Genomic DNA, 16,665 nt, shown 5'->3' with positions numbered 1-16,665 from the left:
CCAGTATTCAAAAGTCTAACATATAACTACAGAAAACATTAAACCTGGCCTCTAAACTCACAAATCAAATGACAATGCCTAATTTTCCTATTGGATCATATCATATCATATCATATCATATCATATCATATCACAGGTCATTAGACATGTGATCTCCTCTCATGCTCATGCTATTATAATCAGACTGTTGCTATCCTAATGTAGAAAGCTGCTCTGAAAGTAATGCAGCATCTCAGGTATACAGTCTACATTTGCTGCTGTTAGTGGGGAAGAGCTCCGTTGTAATAAATATGAAGTATATCATATTGACATCACATAGCATGCAGTATAGTATTTAAAAAGGACATCACATAGCATGCAGTACACACATACAAAAACACTTGTTAAAAACATATCAATATACATAAAGTGTATAATATAAAATATAAATACATATGTATGTATTTATATTTTATATTATACACTTTATGTATATTGATATGTTTTTAACAAGTGTTTTTGTATGTATGAAGTATATCATGTTATTAGTAACACAGCTGTGCCAGTATAAAATACTGCCTACCTTAACAAAAGTGTCTGACAACATTCTGCAGTGCTGTCAAATTTTGTCATTCTAGTGTCTGCATGGATGGGAATACAAATTCAACAGCTACACATTTGTCTCAGAGAGTACTTGTTTTTCCTGTAGTTTAACTTTTGTTCCCCTAAAGAGGCACAATTTCCCGGTCCATAATTCAGTGCTATGAATCTGCCAGCCTTGACTTGATGTTCCACCCCTTTCTCACATCGACTTTGTCTTAGGTCCTACGATTCCCTTACCTGTGATTCTCATTCTCGTACTTAAAGGTCAGAAAAAGTACCTTCTCTTCTGTCGGTGTAACTTACATTGTTTTCATCTGTATGCATGTATGTATGTATGTATGCATCTGTAGGACATTTCCTTTTAACTTTTGTGCACCTCTGCATACATTTATTATGCCAATCTATTCATTTTGTCCAATAAAATGTTTTTGAAAGTTGCATCTGATTTCTTGCAATACAGTTTATTTCTTATTTTATTTTAACACTTGTACTTCAGTGAGATTTTGCTGTATTTATATGATAACTTTTATCTATTAGCTGTTTAAATTATGGTAATTGTGCCTTTTACTCTCATGGGTCCTTTTGAATATAAGCATGCATATTGTCTACTATGCATTCTAATAATCAAGATGTGCTACCACTTTTTCAGTACTTCGTAATCTTAAATTTTATTAATTCAGTGGCATTTTCTTGTTGTGCAGGTATTTGCTGCAGACGCTGACAGTGGGCTAAATGGACAAGTTGAATATTCTATCATATCTGGTAACATAAACAATGCATTCATCATTGATTCAGTCCGAGGAATTCTGGCAACAAATGCCATTCTGGACCATGAAATTGTTTCATCATATTGGTATGTGGTTCAAAAGACTTCATAATAGTCTCTTTATTAAATAACAACAATTTTTACAAAGCTGCATATGGAAATATAAAACTTTGAAAACATTATAGTGATGATGTCAGTTATTTGGGGACAAAATACATTTTGCATGAATTATGTCAGATAATGTGCTCTAGAGTTTCTGAACAAAATTGTAGTCTGCTGAATTGTGGTTTATGGAATGCAGCTGACTGAAATGTAAAATAATTAAATCAGGAAACATCAAATACACCTATGGCGAAGGCTGCATTAGTGGGAATACTTTTACTGCACATTAGTCTTTCTTAGATTCCAATTATTGGAGTACATCCATCAGAAAACAAAACTTAAGTCATAACTGGGTTTGTGTATGCTTTATAGCTCTGTGAGCTCTTTCGATCACTATCTCATCCATGAGATCTTTATTAGTCAGAAGAGAGCTTAGTATTTCTTTTATTATTGGAATAAGTTGTGGATTATCAAAGCTCTCTGGAATAACTCTTATGATAAAATTATTTCTCCGGCTTCTAGCTTCCAAGTCTAACATTTTGTGCTGTAATTCTTTAATTATGGTGTCATTGGTTTGTGCTTGAAGAATCCACACCATGCAGTTCAGGGCTCTGTTTCCAACAAGTAATTATTTTTCCTTCAGAATGAGAGAATTTTTGAAAAATAAAGATGAAACAAGTAAGTACTCATATTTCTGCTTTAATCTATTGATGTTTGATATACTTTTCCTAAGCGATGCGCACAAACAAGTGATCTTCCTAGACAAATCTATATCAGACTGCTTAGTTCAGCACATGTTCAACAGATACTGTCAGTTTATAAGATTAAAAAGAATGTTACAAGGAGAGCACATAAAATTATGATTACTCAAGATCTTCCTTTACAAATTAAACAAAATTGACAGAAACTCAGCAAATACTGCAATTACCTCATTGAAAATAAGATTTGTTTCCAAATGAGATATCCTGCAACTTTAACATTTTATTACAAAGAAGAAAAAATATCCTTGGAAACACCCGACCAGGCAAAATCCACCTTTCTGCGTCTCTTGAAAGTAAATCCTGCCTGAGACAACTCTTTTCATATCTATTGATCCAAAAACAACATTTGGAAGGCTAAACAAGTGCTACAGCTCCAAAGAACTACAGGACAGAAGAATATACCACTCTTATGGGAAATTTTAAACAAATGGATGTGGAATGTGTTCTAAATAACTTTGCTTACTATCATGTAAAGAAAACCTCTTTGCTACACTGTAATACTTAAGGTACTGTCTTTTTGTAACTGCCTTTACATTTAAAAGTTGCAAAGCCACCTAACACTGACTGCATAGAGAAATGACTTTAAAGTGCATTTACAGCGTACAAAAAAGAAGTGTTAAATTACATTTAAAAAATGGGATATAACCTTTGATATAATAGTTTAAGTAGTGTAAATACCAGACATAAGTAGTTTCAGTTAAAGTGTATACTCATTATTCTACTGGAATAATCATTGAGTTGCATTTAAGTCTGTCTATGAGCAAGGTACAAAAACATTTCTCTTTTTTTTCCTTTTTTTTCCCTCTCTGTTTGTTCAGTTGATGGCACTGGTTAATTATTAATATATGAGTTCACAATTATGTGTTTATATGGCTTTTGACAGTGCAGTGTTAAATGAAGATTCAAATACATTTAAAGAACCACAGTTAGTTGCTGTTAGCAAGAATAAGGCAAATGTTGAATTTTAAAGTGTTGCCTTCTTTAAATGTTTAAAATGTATAATCATTATTCTGCTTACATAACCATTGAGTTACTTTTAAATGTGTCCATTAGCAAGGTATAAAAACATTTCTTTTTTTTTTTCTCTCTGTTTGCTCAAGTAGATGGCACTGGTTAATTATTAATATATGAGTACACAATGATGGATCTACATGGTTTTTGCCAGTGCAATGTTAAATGAAGTTTTCAATACATTTTAAAGAACCACCGTTAATTGCTGTTAGTAAGAATAAAGCAAATGTTGTTGAATTTTAAAGTGCTGCCTTCTTTAAATGTTTAAAATGTATAATCATTATTCTACTGGCATAACCATTGAGTTACCTTTAAATGTGTCTATGAGCAAGGTACAAAAACATTTTCCTTTTTTTTTTTTTTCCCCTCTGTTTGTCCAGTAGATGGCACTGGTTAATTAATAATATGAGTTCACAATGATTGCTTGTATGGTTTTTGACAGTGCAGTGTTGAACGAAGTTTCCAATACATTTTAAAGAACCACAGTTAGTTGCTGTTAGCAAGAATAATGCAAATGTTGTTGAATTTTTAAAATGATGTCGTCTTTAAATATATATATATATATATATATATATATATATATATATATATTGTACTTGGTTTTTGAAAATCTTGTTTTGTTAACTCTTTAATAACTCTTGAAATGTTAAGAATTATAATATGTTGCTGTTACTACAAAACTTTTTATAAAAGCTACTTTTCCTTTTCTCTCTATATAATATCTAAGGGTACAATTAATATAATATTTTAAGAAGTCTGAAAATGAATATCCAGTATATAAATGATAAAAGGAGCAGGATGGGCACACTCTGTTAGCTGACGACTGTTCGCATTTGGAACAGTATGGGTATTATTGACATCCCTCTGATATATATCTTGTTGTTACAAATAATAGTTTCTTTTAGTTTCTTAACTCATGCACATTTACTAATACAGAGGGATGGGTGGTTAGGCACCTATTTAGAGTTTAGGAGTATAGAAGTCACAACATTTATTCTTAAAATAAATATACTAACAGACAAAGTTTATAACTGTATTTTTGTGTATCAACTAATGAGTTTACTTTGTGTAAACAACAAAGTACCCTACCTACATGCTCTCCTAGATACTCATAGTTTTGACATTCTCTGTCTCTCCGAAACCTGGCTTAAGCCAGCTACCAAAGACACTGAAATTATACCCCAAGGATATAACATACTAAGGCTTGACCGTACTAAACGCAAAGGTGGTGGAGTTGCAATTCTGTTTAAAAATCACCTCAACATCTCTACCCTGTCTGCCTGTCCAACCCAGGACAGTAAAGTGGAAGCCGTCATTAGTAAACTCCAACTAAATGCAAAAAAAGCCCTTTATATCATCTGTATGTATATACCTCCTGGTAACAATATACCTATCTTAGAAAACTTTCTTAGCTGGGTCTCCATCAACTACCCCCAGGAAACTATAATTCTCGGTGACTTTAATATAGACTGGAATACCATCAACACTGAAAATCCCACCGCTCACATCAACCTAAATGGTTTCACTCAAACCATTACCTCCACTACAAGGCTTAACAAACCAAGTAAAAAGCAAACCATTTTAGACTGGATACTAATAAATAAACTTAACATCACATATAATGTAGGTACTTTGCCTGATGACCTCAGTGATCATTGCTTAACCTTTATCACAAGAGAGAAGATTGACTTTCCTCACCTCCCTAATATTAGAAATATACGATCTACCAAACACTTTAAAACAGACCTATTTCAAAACGAACTCAGAGCTTGTAACTGGAACCCCTTAAAAATACTTCCACTTAACGAAGCAGTAGCATTCTTCAATTCTACTTTTCTTTCCATTCTGAATAAACATGCATGCGAACGTACCATTAGAATGAGGTTAAATACAGCCCCATGGCTCTCAAATGAAACTAAAAAACTTATCCTCTCTAGAAACAAAGTCTGGGCCAAATGGAGGCACCTTAGAATAAACTCTGATTTCCTTCACTTTCGTCAACTAAGAAACTTGACCAAAAAAGCTATATTAAATGACAAAAGAAAGTTTTACTGTGAACTACAAGAAACCCATTTTAATAAACCAAAACAATTTTGGTCTTCCGTCAATAAACTCCTTTCCCCAGGTTCAGTCAAAACTCCCTCCCCACTCAATGCTGACCCAGACACCCCTGACCAAACTGCCAATGCTTTCAACTCCTTCTTTACTGAAACCATTCAATCTCTTGCAAGTCAACTGAACACTAATAACTTCTACCCTCCAAATATTTTATCAAGCTCTTCCTACAACTTCTCTCTACAACCAGTCTCTACCTCCTTCATCCATCGACTTCTCCTCAAACTGAAACCTTGTACACCCTCTGCTGACAAGCTTCCGTCCCTCTTTCTGCAAAAGGCTGCCAAAGAAATTGCCTACCCAATTTCTATACTTATTAATAGAACCACCCAAGAAGGAACTATCCCTGACATCTGGAAAGTTTCTCATATTATCCCACTACACAAAGGCGGTAACTCTATCGAGTATTCTAACTTTAGGCCAATTGCACTTCTCTCACCTTTAGCAAAGATTATGGAGAAGTGTATTCATCAACAACTTGTTCAATATCTGTCCCTACACAATGTCTTAGCTAACTGTCAACATGGTTTTAGACCCCACCATAGCACTACCACTGCCCTCCTTTCCTTTGTAGATACTATCAATAGCAATCGCAATAATAACCTTCTCTCTTCTGCACTATTCATTGACCTTTCAAAAGCTTTTGACATGGTTAACCACTCTTCTTTAATTAAGATCCTGGAATCCCTCTCATTTGACAAACTTTCCATAAAATGGTTTAGTTCATATCTCTGCAACAGACAACAAGCCGTTCTCTGGGATAACCACATCTCCTCCTTATTGCCCATTTCTATTGGAGTCCCTCAGGGCTCTATTCTTGGCCCACTTCTCTTCTCCCTCTTTATTAATGATCTCCACTCTGTTATCCCACAAGCCACCTGCATTCAATACGCTGACGACTCCACAATTATTTGTTCAGCAACCTCATCTTCCGACCTAATCACACTAACCCAAACTATCTTCAACACAGTAGAAACATGGTTTACTAGACGATACCTCCTCCTTAATGCTAAAAAAACTAAACTTCTTCTCTTCACCCCCACCACTCGTACCTCCCACTACATTTTACCATCCTCTCTAACAATAATACTGTCATCTCTCCAGACTCTACAACTAAACTGCTTGGAATAACCATTGATAACAATCTCTCTTTTGATCAACACATTAACAACACTATCAAATCTGTAAACAGAAAAATGGGATCCTTATACCGGATCAAACCATTTCTCACCCCATCAGCAAGAGCCACTATCGCCCACTCTCATCTTATATCCACTCTCTTTTATGCCTCTCCTATCTTTACTAACCTCAAGAAATCTAACTTAAACAAACTAGCAACTTGCTACAATAACATTGCAAGCAGCGCCACTGGCAACCCCTTTAGAACCCATCACTGCCTTAATTTGAAACTTCTAGGCTGGCTAGAACTACAAAACTATCTTACACTGACACAACTCTCTATTGCACACAAAATTTTGTACCAACCTAATAACACTCCAATTCTTTCACAGCTTTTACCCGTTATAACAATCTTACCTCTCTTCGCTCCTCTTCTAAACTCTTGACCAAACCTATAAAAGCTCACAACTTAGCTGGTGACTCACTATTCACTAATACCACAGGCCAAGTATGGAATTCTCTACCTAGGGATATAACACTAATCACATCCCTACCCCTCTTCAAACAACAAATCAAACTGTACTTCCAAAATCACTGGCTTTGCTCTTGTAATACTCCTGACTAACTTTTCTACACCCCTCTCCTGACCTTTAACCTCTCCTGGTGCTTTATATCTAGCATGTACCTTTCCTCTCACTTCAATTCACTCGTTGTTCTGACCTATTTTTCTTACCTTTCCCATATCCTCTTGTTAGTCTCTCTTTTTCTCTCATCTCTTGACTACTATCTCATTCCTTTCCTCTCACATTACTTAATTCCTCCTCCTTCTCTTTCCATTCTTTTTATTATTGTAGTAGGAGCCTTATGGTATAGCCTGTATGGAATGTATTAAGTAACCCTTGAAACTGTCCTATCTCTAGTCAGGACTTTTAATGATAATGTACCTTCTTTTTGTGAATTTGATTCGCCTAGTTTATTATTAGCAATTTGTACTCATTCTTGTTTTTTACGATTGTTGTCTTACTTGTATTCTTTGTGTTTATTAAAAGTATGTCTCACTGTTATGTTCTATGTGGAGCTTTTCTCCCCGGGCCTCTACTGAAAATGGAGATATATCCAGCTAGACTAGCCCGGTTAACAAATGTAAAATAATAAAAATAAAATAAATAATAAATAAAATGAGAAACCAACAGTATTAATAAAAAATGATAACCATAAACTCTTGGAATGTTAAAGGGATGGTAGATAAAAAGAAAAGAAATGTAATCATGCACTTCACAAACCAAACTGAGGCTGATATAACTTTCTTGCAAGAAACTCACTTAGATGACCAATTTTGAGTTAGGGAAAGGAAAAGCAAATGGGTTAAAACAATAGTTGCTGCAAATTATAGTTCTTTGTCCAGGGGAGTGGCCATTATAGTAAATAAATCCTTCCAAAGAGAGATTACTTCCTATGATGACTCAAAGGGAAGATGGGTATTATTTACTACTGAATATCATACTTTGAACAAAACATTACTCTTTCTTAATATATATAGCCCCTGCTCAAATCAACAGCTCTTCATTTATGAAATCTTTAATATATTAGCCAAATACCCAAATCATCTGTTTATTATAGGTGGGGACTGGAATGCTTTACTAAATCTACATAAGGATAGATCACATAATAAAAACAGACAGTCACAATCTACTACTACAGCATTTGAAGAATTACAAAATACATTTGAACTAATTGACCCTTATGTTAAATTTCAATATGATAAAACAATATCAAGATTCACTTTTTTTTCAGCCACTCATACAACTTGGTCCAGGATAGATGCTTTTCTAATTTCCCTTGCTTTCCTTTCTAACAAATTAAATTATGCTGTATCACCTAGAACTCTTTCAGATCATTCCAAAATTAGACTTCTAATAAACTTTCAAGCTCATAAACAAAATATTTCCTATTTCAATACCTGGACGTTAAATCCTAAAATGATACCAAACCAAAAAACTACACAAGAAATTCAGAATGTGCTAGCTCAACCTCAAAATGATTTTATATCCGATCAAATTCCATATGATATACAATGGGCAGCTACCAAGGCAGTCATCAGGGGTATTATTATTCAAAAATCTGCATGGCTCAAAAAAAAGTATAACAATCTTAAGAATGAACTACAGAATCAAATAAACACTGCTGAACTAGAACTTCAGGAAAAATATTCTAAAGAACTTGAAAAAATAATTGATTGGCAAAAACAGTTACATAAACACTATTTAGAAAATATCTCCTTCTTAGAATTAAGGTCAATATATCAATATTCAGAATGGGCACAAACACCATCAAAATTTCTAGCTGGACTAATTAACATAAAAAGTGGACCTCCTAGGATCAAAGAAATAAAATATGAAGGACAGGTGAAATATAAAGATCAAGATATAGTGGACGCTTTTGAAGATATTTATAAGAAATTATACAATATACCCTTATCATCATCTACAGACAGATTTGAAGATTTTATACATAATATAAACTTTCCACAAATGACAGAAGATCAAAGGAAACTCTTAAAATCACCTTTACAATTAAAAAAAAGATAAAAGCTGCAATAAACAAACTAAAACTAGGTAAATCCCCTGGGCCTGATGGATACACATCTGATTTTTATAAGCTATTCATGAAACCTATCTCCAAAGTGTTATTAAAAGTTTTCAACTATATAATACAATATGGTATAACAGACAAATACTTAAATAACTCCAAGACAGTGTTGATTCCTAAACCGCATTCTGACCCAACAGATCCAGCAAATTATAGACCAATAACCCTCATAAACACTGATCTTAAGATATTAGCCCATGTTATAGCAAATAGACTTAAGAATATACTCCCCTCTATTATTTCCCAACAACAAATGGGCTTTATGACAAACAGGCAAACAAGTGATAACACCCTCCTCTTAGATACCATTGTAAGACTACTTAATAGGGATAAATGCCCCAGATATGCCCTTACAGTAGATGCAACTAAAGCTTTTAGTAAACTTACACTTTCTCTTTAATATACTGCCTTTATATGGTTTTCCTCAAGAATTCATTAAAATGATCCAGGTTCTATATTAGAAAGCTTCTACCACTGTACAGGTAAATAAACTTATAACTAACCCTGTACTCTTATCCAATGGTACAAGACAAGGATGTCCTCTTTTGCCATACCTATTTAATCTTTATCTAGAACCCCTCCTTCTGTTTATTTCACAAAAAAACTTTCATCATATTCCCAGAATCCACAATACAAATCTTATATACTTGGCCTTTGCTGATGACTTAAATATATACTTCCAACTCCCCACTACTGACCTACCAAAAATACTTAAAGTTATTGATGAGTTCTCGGTAGTTTCAAATTATAATTTAAATTTAAACAAGTCAAACATATTTCCCCTCAATCCTATAGGGCATAAAGAATTGTACTTTTCTATGAGTGAGATCAAAATAAACTACCAGATAAAATATCTAGGAATAATATTTACTTCACACTTCAAAGATATTATAAACAATAACCTACTAACTACATGGACTAGTATTCAAAACAATATGGATAGATGGAAGAACATTAATATGTCTCTACTGTCAAAAGCTAGTGGTGTCAAGATGAATTTTCTACCAAGAATACTCTTTCAGTTAAATGCTACCTTTTCAAATATTTCCCAAAACTTCTTCCTTGCCATGGAAAAAGCTATATCAAGATTGTTATGGTATCCCAAATCTACCAGAATTAAATATGCAGAACTTGTACTTGCCAAAGATAAGGGGGGGTTGGGGTTACCTGATTTTAAGCTTTACTATAGTATAATTACTGTATACAGACTAATACAAATAATAAACTATGACTCACAATATGACCCTTATTATATACTGTCATTATAGCTCGCAAGTGTGTTGCTGGTAGGTTCAATAAATTAGGAATATGTCAGTTTTTTAATAAAAATGTAAAGCTACTGTAGAATGTTTTGCCTTTGTTATAATTATTGACTGTGAAGTTTACAACACAGATTCACAGATGTTACACTTGTAAAACTGTTTCTGCAGACTGAACTGCTTAATCTAAGTACCTGTTATATATCGTTTCTTTTGCTCTTGGCATTTCACAGTATAACTACAGCAGACATTTGTCTTTTGCATTTAATGCAGTATGATTTGGCAAACATGAATATTGTTATGTACAGAACAAATGAACAACAAATGTGCCCAAGGTTTTTCTGTAGATGTATAGCCATAGCTTTGAATGTGCTTTGTAGAAAGAGTTTGTTTGTGCTACCTAATGTATAGCTGAAATAAGTTATGAAGTTATATTGCTTCCAGTTTAACTTGTCTTTTCAATATTCCTATGAAATGATGTCTCTGTCTTACTCTATCACTTTACTATTTTGCTGCTGACAGCAAGAAATTCCAAAAGTCAGGTTGACTGATTAGAGCCCACAAAGTTATGTTACAGTATTTTAACAAGTGAATAATACAGGGCTGTGATTTGACCTACACGCTTTTGTTTTAGGAATATTTATTTCTTAATGCTAACTTCTAATAGGTGCAGACTATGCCAGTGGAATTAATATAGTTTGTTTTCATAAGTCAATTATAAAAGCAAGACAAATATGTCAGCAGTTTTAGAAGCACAGTTGCATGTGCTACTGCACCTGTCTTCTCACGCTTCTGTATTTGTGATGCTTTCAAGACACTGTTTAACTTACCCTGCAGGGGATTCATAGAGATGATGTGTGCTCTACAGGAGCCTTGGTACATTTAATAACATGAAAAATAACTATTTGCAATTTAGGGACATGTTGTCTACTAAACTGCAAAGCCAAATCTACTAGCATCATCATGTATTCACCATACAGATTTCATCAACAGATTGGTATGTAAATTACCTCTCTGCTGACAGTCTGTAAGTCTGATGAACAGAGTGGTTGAAGCAGCAGAGGGGTTAGAAGTATGTTAAAAAAATCTTCTATCTGTGAGCAGGGGGATGGCATACCTGCATCACTTCTGTGACTCACAGTATAATCTCCTTATGAGTACACCTCCCCTGCACTTGCTAATGAGGTCTACCATGGTGGCCAAAGTACTCATCTCCATGATGCCCACTACAATGCCATGTCTCCTCTGTGTGATTGTGGTTAATACATCCTGCTCCACGCTGCCATCACTCCAGGATGGACATGCCCATCATGTCTTGCGAGTGCCATCAGGCACCCATGCCACTAACTGAACTCAGGATACCTGAACAGAGCCAGGGCTTTATCCCTGTATACCACATGGCTGGTTCTACAGGAATGTAGAATAACCTGCTTATGCTGAGAACAGAACAAGAGGAAAGAAGAAGTGCCTTTGTGTCTTGGGAGATGCACATTACACAGACAAGGGGAATGAAAAACGTGTTGTGTGTGCCACAAATTGACCTGTAAGTTTGAGAACCAGATGAAAAAGGGACAAATCCAGCTGGAGAGCAGTGTGCTTATTGGACTCACTGTATATCCGTGGTGCTGCCTGAGAGTCTGCCAGGGATATATAGTGACTCCAATAAACACACTGTGTCATCTTCAACATGCCACCAGCCCAGTTTTACAATATATTAAAGTAGACACTGTAGTAAAAAACAGTTACAAAAACTGTAAATCCTACAGAAAGAAGGCAGGAATCCACACAAAGTAGAATTTAGTGCTTTTGTCTCTTTATTAGAAACTTCATCAGAATAATCAGTACAAGCAATACATCTCCCACAACATTAATAATGACATCATTTCCTGTGGAAAATGCATGCAGAATAAAATCTATGTTAAAATGGTACAATTCCTTTCAACAATTCTTATTAATTTAAAACATGTAGATAATAGATCCAAACTGGAGTCACCACATGGAAGAGCCAAACGATTGAAAAAATGTCTTTTATTGTTCCATAAAAACACAAGCGCTTTCACGTAGGTAAACTACGCTTCTTCAGGTGTAAATATCATGAAGAAATCAAACTACTTTTATACACAGCCTTTCGGCGCGAAAGTCAAAATGCAAGGCAACAATGAATCACTGATTTAATTAGCTTTTGTTATACTTAAATCGGCAATGACCAATATTCTAAAACCAAAAAAGAAAATGTAACTGAGCACCTTGTAAAGACAGGCATACAAAAAATTCATTTGAATTTTTTGTATGCCTGTCTTTACAAGGTGCTCAGTTACATTTTCTTTTTTAGTTTTAGAATATTGGTCATTGCTGATTTAAGTATAACAAAAGCTAATTAAATCAGTGATTCATTGTTGCTTTGCATTTTGACTTTCGCGCCGAAAGGCTGTGTATAAAAGTAGTTTTATTTCTTCATGATATTTACACCTGAAGAAGCGTAGTTTACCTACGTGAAGGCGCTTGTGTTTTTATGGAACAATAAAAGACGTTTTTTCAATCGTTTGGCTCTTCCATGTGGTGACTCCAGTTTGGATCTATTATCTACATTTGTTCTACGTTTTCCTATACGGAGTCTTTGCCTCATTGCTGCAGTTCGTTACATTTTCTTAATTTAAAACATGGTAACAATGCTTTATACTCGAATGTGTGTGTATACAAATACACTTATATATTCAACCATATATTTACATATAAAACTCTGCTTTTAACCTTAAAATCTAACTGACGGACATAACACTATTCAAATCAGGATACTCAGAGGCACTGGCTCTCATTTGCCATCTCAGTTCCTTCAGTTCCAAGAAATCATTTAGGGGCCCTCCCCTCTCCCCCATTGTGACTTGATCTATAATAGTAAATCTGAAATAATGTCCATCATGTGTAGCAATGTGTGCAGCTAAAGCATTTTTCATGTCTCTCTTCTTGATATCATAGTTATGTTGGTATATACATGTCCTAAGTGCATTAATAGTTTTTCCTATGTAATAACAAGTACATAGGGAGCACACTACTAAATATACCACACCTTTGCTAGTGCATGTATACTTTTTTCTGAGGAGGTATTTCCTATAATTGGGTATCCATACTTCTCTACCTTCCTGAATATTCCTACATTGTAGGCAAAACCTATATTTCATCATACCCCCCATTATTTCTCACACTGTTGCGGGCTTCAATGATGTTTTTAAGACTGGTGTCTTTCTTATATATTATTTTGGGCATTGTTCCCACTAATTCCAAGTAGTCTTGCTTAGTCCCAAATATATTCCAGTTATGTGTTAGTATATTTTTGATATCATAAAACTAGTTGTTGAATTTGAAAATAGCTGATTTTCCAAAACTGTTGCTGTTTTCCTGTTCTCTCTCTATTTCTACCAACCCATGATCCTTGCCTAGTAAAGGGGTGAAATGTCCATTTGCTCTCTTCACCTTAATTTCTGTCAAAATATTATCCACAAATGTTACTGGGTATTGTCTTTTAACAAGCATACATTTTAATACATCCAACTGTCGTAAAAATTCATTTTCTTCTGACACCATTCTAGATATCCGTATCCCCTGTCCTTTAACTAAGGATTTCTTCTGATATATGGGGTAGCAGCTATTAAAATGCAGAAGAGTGTTGAAATATGTTGGCTTTCTAAATATGTTAGACATAAATTGCTTTTTGTTTGCATTTTTCTGAATGTAATATCACGATAGTTCACACTTTCTTTACTTATATCTTTAGTGAATTCCAAAAATTCAGTACTATTAATGAACTCAAAAAAAAAAACTATTTAGTTCATGTTCCCTGTTTTTCCACAAAACAATAATATCATCCAAAAACCTACCATAGAAAATCCAATTTCATTAAAGGAACATTTAAAGACATTTTTCTCTCTCCCAAAAAGGCAAGTGCAATGTTGGAAAAATGGGGGCACACGCTTCCCCCATTGCTACACCTTTGCATTGTTTAAACAGCTGTTCTTCAAATGTTATATTATTAGTGTCTAATACTAGTTCCATTAAAGTTTTTATTGTTAGAGTGTGTTCATGTTTAAGACTGGTGTATTGACGCAAGTAAGAATAGAACCAATCTAGGCCTATGTCATGGGATATTATAGAAAATAGATCCTTTATGATAGTGACAAAGATGAGGTCATCTTTGTATTTATCATTAGTAATTTTCTTTAAACAATCCCATGAATCTTTTAGAATCCATGGGCAGTTTTTAAGACATTTTTAAGCTGATTGTCTAGACATTTTGCTATAGGTAAAGTTTTTGATACCTTTGCATCTACTATGGATCTAAGAGGGGGTTCCCAAACATTTTTATGTATCTTTGGGCCCCCCAAAATTGTTGGTATTTTAAGGTGTTTAATGCCCATATATGCATGTTCTTCTTCTGTTATTTCATGGTTTAATACCATCTCCTCTAGTGTGACATCCACCTTCCTATAGGCTATGCTTTTTCATTTATACTAATTTCATTGTATGTATCTGTATACAAGATGGTTAGCATTTTACTGACATACATATTCTGATTTAGTATCACTAACCCCCCACCCTTGTCAGGTTTGGATACCCTGATGCCAATGTTGTTGCAAATATCTCTAAGTACCTTAGTTTCAGCTTCTGTGATGTCGCTGTTTTCATCTTTTGTTCTTTTATTGTAGTGCATTGCTCATATCTTTTTCACAAATGTTTTCATATGTCTGTGCTATCGGGTGTAGGGGGGTTAAATACACTTGGTTTCCTACATACAGTGTCCCTTCCTGGTGCAAGTGTTGTGCCTTTAAAGTAGAAATCAAAGTTAAGCTTTCTTATATATAATTTCAAGTCTATTAGGGTTTCATCTACAGTAGTGTTCTTGTTTGGTACAAAGGATAGTCCTTTTTCAAACAAATCTGCCACTTCTTCATTAATCTCCACAGTGCTATAATTATACACTTTAAAATCACTATTTTTATTTTCAACAATGTTACAAGTTAAATAATTACTAATCAATATTTCTGATAGGAAATGTTCCCTCTCCCCCACATTTTCTTGTTGTTGTTGTAATGATATGGGTTGTAGTTGTAAAATTCTTCTCCTCTTCTCCGGTTCTTCTGTCGCTTGGACCTCTTCAGAGGGGGTATTCTAAAGGGTCAGGTGTATAACCATTCCCTGCAAAATCTTCCTGTTCATTATTACCCATGTCCTGGGTTTCTACATGCATTTCCCTATTAACATTTGTCTGACTATTGGGGGGGGGGGAGGGTAGGCTCTACCCTATTCATATTCCCTTTCATCCCTTAAAAGTTTAAATTTCTTTCTTATTTTGATATCATTCACAACATTGTCAGTTTTTTCAAATATTTTAAAATAATCAATTTATTTAGTTTCAAACAATAAATCTTTTCAAATATTAATGTCCACATTTTTTATCTGTTCAGCTAGTTCAGTCATATTTCTATCATTGTCTTTTTTGAGTTCATTAATAATAGTACTGAAGTTTTGGAATTCACTAAAGATATAAGTAAAGAAAGTGTGAACTATCTTGATATTACCATTCAGAAAAATGCAAAAAAAAAGCAATTTATGTCCAACATATTTAGAAAGTCAATATATTCCAGCACTCTTCTGCATTTTAATAGCTGCCACCCCATACATCAGAAGAAATCCTTAGTTAAAGGACAGGGGATACGGATATCTAGAATGGTGTCAGAAGAAAATTAATTTTTATGACAGTTGGATGTATTAAAATGTATGCTTGTTAAAAGACAATATCCAATAACATTTGTGGTAACATTTTGACAGAAGTTAGGGTGAAGAGAGCAAATGGACATTTCACCCCTTTACTAGGCAAGGATCATGGGTTGGTAGAAATAGAGAGAAAACAGGAAAACAGCAACAGTTTTGGAAAATCAGCTATTTTCATATTCAACAACCAGTTTTATGATATCAAAAATATACTAACACATAACTGGAATATATTTGAGGCTAATCACGGCTACTTGGAATTAGTGGGAACAATGCCCAAAATAATATATAAGAAAGCCACCAGTCTTAAGAACCTCATTGAAGCCCACAACTGTGTGATAAATAATTGGGGAGGGGGGTATGATGAAATGTGGCTTTTGCCTACAATGTAGGAATATTCAGGAAGGTAGAGAAGTATGGATACCAAATTATGGGAAATACTTCCTCAGAGAAAAGTATACATGCACTAGCAAAGTGTGGTATATTTAGCAGTGTGCTCCCTATGTACTTGTTATTACATAGGAAAAACTATTAA

General features: G+C 34.2%; 1 protein-coding gene across 1 annotated transcript in view; it reads left to right on the top strand.

Annotated features, from left to right (window-relative positions):
• Positions 1-16,665, top strand: part of DCHS2 (dachsous cadherin-related 2) — a 1,158,653-nt gene that overhangs the window by 927,316 nt on the left and 214,672 nt on the right. The window contains exon 16 of the mRNA XM_044062423.1: positions 1,284-1,435. Coding sequence (XP_043918358.1) covers positions 1,284-1,435 — 152 coding nt within the window. The remainder of the gene's footprint in view (positions 1-1,283; positions 1,436-16,665) is intronic.

Source organism: Protopterus annectens, chromosome 2.part1, assembly GCF_019279795.1.
Source record: "Protopterus annectens isolate FY-2018-M chromosome 2.part1, PAN1.0, whole genome shotgun sequence".
NCBI lineage: Eukaryota > Metazoa > Chordata > Ceratodontiformes > Protopteridae > Protopterus > Protopterus annectens.
The sequence above is the reverse complement of the archived record's forward strand: the minus strand, read 5'-3'. Positions and strand labels throughout refer to the sequence as shown.